We start from the raw sequence: 6081 nt of genomic DNA on the forward strand, positions 1-6081 counted from the left end.
CCTCTCTTCCTACTTCTTTTTCTTCTTCTTTGTGTTTAAAGGCGGGTGGCAAACCAACTTTCAGATCCATTCCCGCCACCCACTGGACTGGCTCATTACACTAGCAAAAAAAGATTTAAGATTCAAGATTTTTATTTGCCATTTATGCATAAACAGACAGTCTAGGCATATAGGAATTCTTGTGCAGGGCTCTCCTGGAGTCAAGTAAAGAGTCAAAAGCCAGAAAAAGAACACCTAGGCTAAAAATAAAATTACATAAGAATTAAAATAGTAGCTGTGTGTACAATGTGTCCATAGCAGGTAGTTCAGTCCCAGTGATCCTCTCTGCAGTGTTTATGACCCTTTCTAGAGCCTTCCTCTCTGCCTGTGTGGTGTTACCATACCAGACTGTGATGCCAGTAGTGAGGATGCTCTCTACCAGTCCTCTATAAGCCTGGGTGAGAGGGCGACGGTTCAGACCAGCTTTCCTGAGCTGTCTGATGAAGTATAGCTGCTGCTAGGCTTTCTTCACTGTGGCAGCTGTGTTCAGTGACCAGCTCAGGTCAGATGTCACCTGCAGGCCCAGGAACTTGTGGCTGTCAGCCCTCTCCACCTTAGTCCCTTTGATGGTCAGGGGCAGCAGAGGGGAGGAGTTCTTCCTGAAGTCTACTATTGGTTCTTTTGTCTTATTTATGTTGAGGATGAGGTCATTCTCTTCTCCATAAAGAAGAATGTCATTCACCAAGCTTCTGTAACCCGACTCGCACTCCCATTCTAACCACCTGTGGTCTTTCAGTCAGGAAGTCCAAAATCCAGTTACAGGTGGGAGTCGGGACACTGAGGTCTGTCATCTTCTCGATCAGCCTGCCCAGGAGAATGGTACTGAATGCAGAACTGTAGTCCAGGAAGAGCATCCTAACATATGTTCTGCTGCTGTCCAGGGATTTCAGGGTGTGGAATAAAGCCAGAGGATCAGAAAGGCACCAGGCCCAGAGTGGTGTGACCCCCTCCTGCCTGAAAGTGTGTGCTGATCAGCTGGCCCCCATCTTCACACTCATCTTCAACAGGTCACTGGAGCTGTGTGAAGTCCCCTCCTGCTTCAAACGCTCCACCATCATTCCAGTCCCCAAGAAAACCTCCATCAGTGGACTGAACGACTACAGACCTGTCGCCCTGACATCTGTAGTTATGAAGTCCTTTGAAAGACTGGTGTTGGCCCACCTGAAGGACACCATAGACCCCCTGCAGTTCACCTACCGGGCAAACAGGTCAGTGGACGGTGCAGTGAACATGGCACTGCATTACATCCTGCAACACCTCGACTCCCCAGGGACCTATGCACAGGCCCTCTTTGTGGACTTCAGCTCAGCGTTCAATACTATTTTCCCGGACATCCTCCACTCCAAACTGACCCAGCTCACTGTGCCTGTCCCCACCTATCAGTGGATTACTAGCTTTCTGGCAGACAGGGAGCAGCAGGTGAGGCTGGGGAAAACCACATCCTGCACCCGGACAATAAGCACAGGCGCCACCCAGGGATGTGTGCTCTCCCCTCTGCTGTTTCACTGTACACCGACGACTGCAGCTCGAAGGACCCCTCTGTCAAGCTCCTAAAGTTTGCAGATGACACAACGGTCATTGGTCTCATCTAAGACAGCAATGAGTCAGCCTACAGACGGGAGGTTGAGCAGCTAGTAGCCGCAACAACCTGGAGCTGACCACGCTCATAACAGTGGCGATGACAGTGGACTTCAGGAAGAGGGTGGAGAGGATCACTGCAGACCCCTCCCACCCTGGACACAATTTGTTTGAACTCCTCCCCTCTGGTCAGCGTTACAGGTCACTGTGTGCCAAGACAACCAGGCACAAGGACAGTTTCTTCCCTGAGGCCATCACTCTGATGAACACTTGACCAACAGTAGTATGACTGGACAATAACCCTCAGCGAAGTACCTGTAAATGTACATGGCACAGACGATTCAGATCCATACAGGTCGGTATTTTTAAGTACTCTATAAGAAATCACAATGAACATTCCTTTGTCTGTCTGCATTGTTTACTGCCTGTTTATCCTGCTTATTTCGCATTATTTGCACTTTCTGTTACTTGTTAATACTGCTTATTTTGTTATATTACACAGCCTTATGCTAGTTTACTGTTTACTTGCCCCTTGCATGGGGATATGTACATACACATTGAGAGCCGATGTACCAGAATCAAATTCCTCGTGTGTCCGACACAGCCAGTCTGACCTGGCTGTGATGATTCTGTTCCACTGACATTACTTCCTCTTACAGTCTCATCTCAGCCACTGACTCTTTACCCTAATCAATGACAATTCTTTGCACCTGTTTACACCCCTTTATAGGCAGCTTCCTCCCCACAGGAAGCTGCCACGTTGTTCTAGATTCCTGTTCAGACTTTCCAGCGTTTTTCCTGTACCTGTGATTCCAATGCTGACCCCAGATTACCTTGTGACCACCGAGTATTGCCTGACCCTCCTGATTCAGATCATGTTTTCTGTGTATTGACCTTTGGACCTTCCTTTCTGACCGTGTTTCTCATGGATACCTTGCATGTGTAAGTTTTCTGGCTCTGACCCTGGAGTGTATTATTGACCTGAGAGTGTTACTTGTGGAATCAGACTCCTGCATTGTGTATCGTTTTTGTCAGACCAGGGCTCTTATTAAAGAGTCCGTGTTCTGTTTTTACTCGTCTGGCTTTATAATTGAGTTCACCCTTGACACTGTGGGCAGCTTCACACGCTGTTCCTGACACCTGGCCAATAAAGCAGATTCTGATTCTGATTCTGTAGCTTGTACTGGGCTTTCTGTTAGGGTTGCTTGATCACAGAAGTGAGAGGAGGGTGCAGCCGGGCAACCCTGACATTCTCTTGTACTCCGCTTGGTCCCCTGACTTGAAAGCTTCCCACCTCTTCCTGATTTTCAGTTTTATGTCCATATTAAATCCCTTTCCTAACTGATTCTCCAATGTAAAAAGTTTTTCACTCCTTAATACAGATATCCGTTCCCTTCTGTGTTCATTGCAATTATAAATGTATAACTGTTTCTGGAGCACTACAGTATATGCTTAATCCAGTAGGGTGCTTGCCTATTCTGTGAACTGACTTGATTAAATCCAGTGTGTCCAATTCACAGTGTTAGCAGTTCACCTTGTTAACACTACAAAAACTAATAACAATTAATAAAAAAATGGTTTTGATACCTAAATTCTCTGTACCAACCCAATACCTAATTAGAAGATCATAAAGTTTTTTTGATAATCCCTTTCCTAACTTATTCTCCAATGTAAAAAGTTTTTCACTCCTTAATACAGATATCCGTTCCCTTCTGTGTTCATTGCAATTATAAATGTATAACTGTTTCTGGAGCACTACAGTATATGCTTAATCCAGTAGGGTGCTTGCCTATTCTGTGAACTGACTTGATTAAATCCAGTGTGTCCAATTCACAGACCAGTTACTAGTATCTTCTTCCTTTGATTTTTTCGCTATGTTCTATTTACACCTACTTGTTTTTGTATATTGTAATAGTGTCTTCCCAGTACTCTTGCCAGACTTTATGCATATGACAATTAACTATTGTATTACCTTTAGTGCTACTTGATGGAATTTGTAACTCTGTTATTTGTAATTTTAATGACTGTTTTGCCAGTACGTCTACTTCTTCATTTCCTTTGACCCCTAGATGACCTGGAACTCAAATGAAAGGTACATCAAGACCTGTATAATACAACCTAAACAGTATGTAAAATATTTCATATAAAATATCCTGTCTGCATTGTGATTTCCCTGATTTGAACACCACTGCTCTTTATTAGCCTACGGAAGTAGACAGACAAGTAGACTAACAGAACCAATTTAAGACTCTCAAGGCTTTACTGTAGTCCTCTTTGTTTTCATTTTTGCCATCTAGGCTTAGTTAATAGTAATGGACCAATATTAATTGTACATCTGGAAAAAGAACTATGAACAACTTTTCCTTAGAAATGTTTTTCTCTTCGTTATTTAACCCTTTGGAGCTATGCTGTTGAGAGTTGTATGTGAATCAAGAGAAATTTCATGTTATACATTAATGGTTGAACAAACTCCCCACTTTTTGAGTTGTGTTGATGGTGTATATTTTAACAGATTCTCACTAAAATACTGACCACTCACAATAAAACTGACCACTAAAGTGGATTTTTGGATGTAGCTGAAGCATCCGCTACTGTATGCAGCTGTATGAGATAGTACAGTATTTATTTTAAATTAACTTATAGATGTATGTAGTGTACAACTCTATGATGAATAATGAGCGTGATCTTTCAAAATGGTGCATTTATCCAAAATTCAACATGGCGTGACTCTAACTTCACATCCTTTATTGAAAAGCTAACGTTAGCTTGCTGATGATGCCCACATATACACATTAGCCAGCTACAGTACTAGTAAGGAAGAAAACCACATCCATGTCAAACTTTAGTCCTTTGGAAGCTTTTATTTCTCTCCATCTCCGACATGCCAAACTAATGTTAACCATGGTTTTGCCTCGTTCTGTGTCACACTCTATCTGTGCTACAGAACGTGGCCTCCTGGCTCCGCTCCCATCCTGGGTTGTACCTGCACAGGCAGCCTCCATGGTCTCTAACTGAAATGAGCCATACTGGTTTGAAAAATGCATCTTATAACCTCAGGTCATCGGGGTGTGGAAGAAGTGCAGTGTGGATTTTAACAACAGTGGCCACAGAGGGCAAGAAATAAACACAAGGACTGAAGATAGCAGAGTGGTGGTGGTGGGGTTAGTACAGCAGGGAGACAATACATCTAAACAATTTTTTACTTGATTTATCTGAATTTGTCCAAAATCTTAGTTAATGCATCTTTAAATTTAGTGTTATGTGATATAGGCTATTAGACTACATAATGTACATCCAAAGCATTTGTGCTAGTAATTAGTCATTTTTACAAAACACTGTAAAGCATTAAAGCCATAACTTGGATTGGTGAACTGGGGAATAGCCATTGGTGAATGAGTTTAAAAACATAATATCAGAATACAGAAGCAAATAAATATTGCATTAACAACTGTACTGCTGTCATTATACTGTAAATGGGTTATGTGCAACTTCATGAGTAGTGAATTTACATAGTGTAGTTTGACTGTTGTGAGCACAGAATAATGCAGATTTGTAATAAATGTGGAGCTGTCTATCACTATCTATCACAGAACAAAGCTGCCTGACAGTGGATCCAGCTGAGCCGCCGTCATCAGAAACAGCTGTTGCATCAGTCATAGATGGAGAAGCGACGTCCTGGGCCAGAACTATGGTCCGATAACAAGTGCTAACGGAACATAGTTAACCTCAGAGGCGGGTGTTATTTGCCTTTCGATAGCCGAGCGTTTAAAGGGATGGGATCATTTCTGACAGCATAAAAGGAGCATCGGTTACACCTTTTTTGCAACAGGAGAGGCTTCAATGCCACTTACAGAAAACGTTCAAATATAAACGTAGGCTATCGAAGATTATGAATATTCTTAAAATAAGGCTCATATAGCCAGTGTAGCCCATAACACTGTCTGCATTGTGTAAAGTGGAATCCTACCGCAAGGTGTCGCGGTACAGACAACAACGACATTTAGGCTGCTGCTATCCTTATTAAACTAATGTACAACATTAAGAACCGCAGTTTTAGCCTAGGTCTGGTTTATAATTCATTTTATAAACCTTTCATTTTATTATGCGATGATAATAATTATATATCTAATCACTGAGTAAGAGGAAGGGGTTCATGTTAGTAAAACTCACTTTATCTCGGATTAATGCGCCACGAAAATTCTAACATAATTCCTAAAAATACTCGTCTGTTGGGCCGTTTAAGGGAGATGAGTGTCTGTATTACCATTCCCTCTTTTCCTGTTCACTAGAGTTTAGTTAAGGAAACAGCTGATCACACAGAAGAAGTTACACCAGCGCCACATAACAGAAACTGGATTTTAATATTAAATTAAAGTTGCCGAGTCCACCTTTACCTTATTTCAGGTCACGCCCCCCACCCAATTGTCACCAATGGGGAACCGACTGTACCAGCTGTGTAGAAAC

The 6081-nt window shown here is 42.5% G+C and overlaps 1 protein-coding gene across 1 annotated transcript in view; it reads left to right on the forward strand.

The window, feature by feature from the left end:
- Positions 1-2385: 2385 nt before the first annotated feature.
- LOC109963838 (grainyhead-like protein 2 homolog) overlaps positions 2386-6081 on the forward strand; it is a 22098-nt gene continuing 18402 nt past the window's right edge. Inside the window, exons 1-2 of the mRNA XM_020606718.1 lie at positions 2386-2559; positions 3687-3742. Of these exons, the coding sequence (XP_020462374.1) occupies positions 3687-3742 (56 nt within the window). The 5' untranslated portion in view covers positions 2386-2559. The remainder of the gene's footprint in view (positions 2560-3686; positions 3743-6081) is intronic.

Source organism: Monopterus albus, unplaced genomic scaffold (assembly GCF_001952655.1).
Source record: "Monopterus albus unplaced genomic scaffold, M_albus_1.0 scaffold81.1, whole genome shotgun sequence".
Taxonomy (NCBI): domain Eukaryota; kingdom Metazoa; phylum Chordata; class Actinopteri; order Synbranchiformes; family Synbranchidae; genus Monopterus; species Monopterus albus.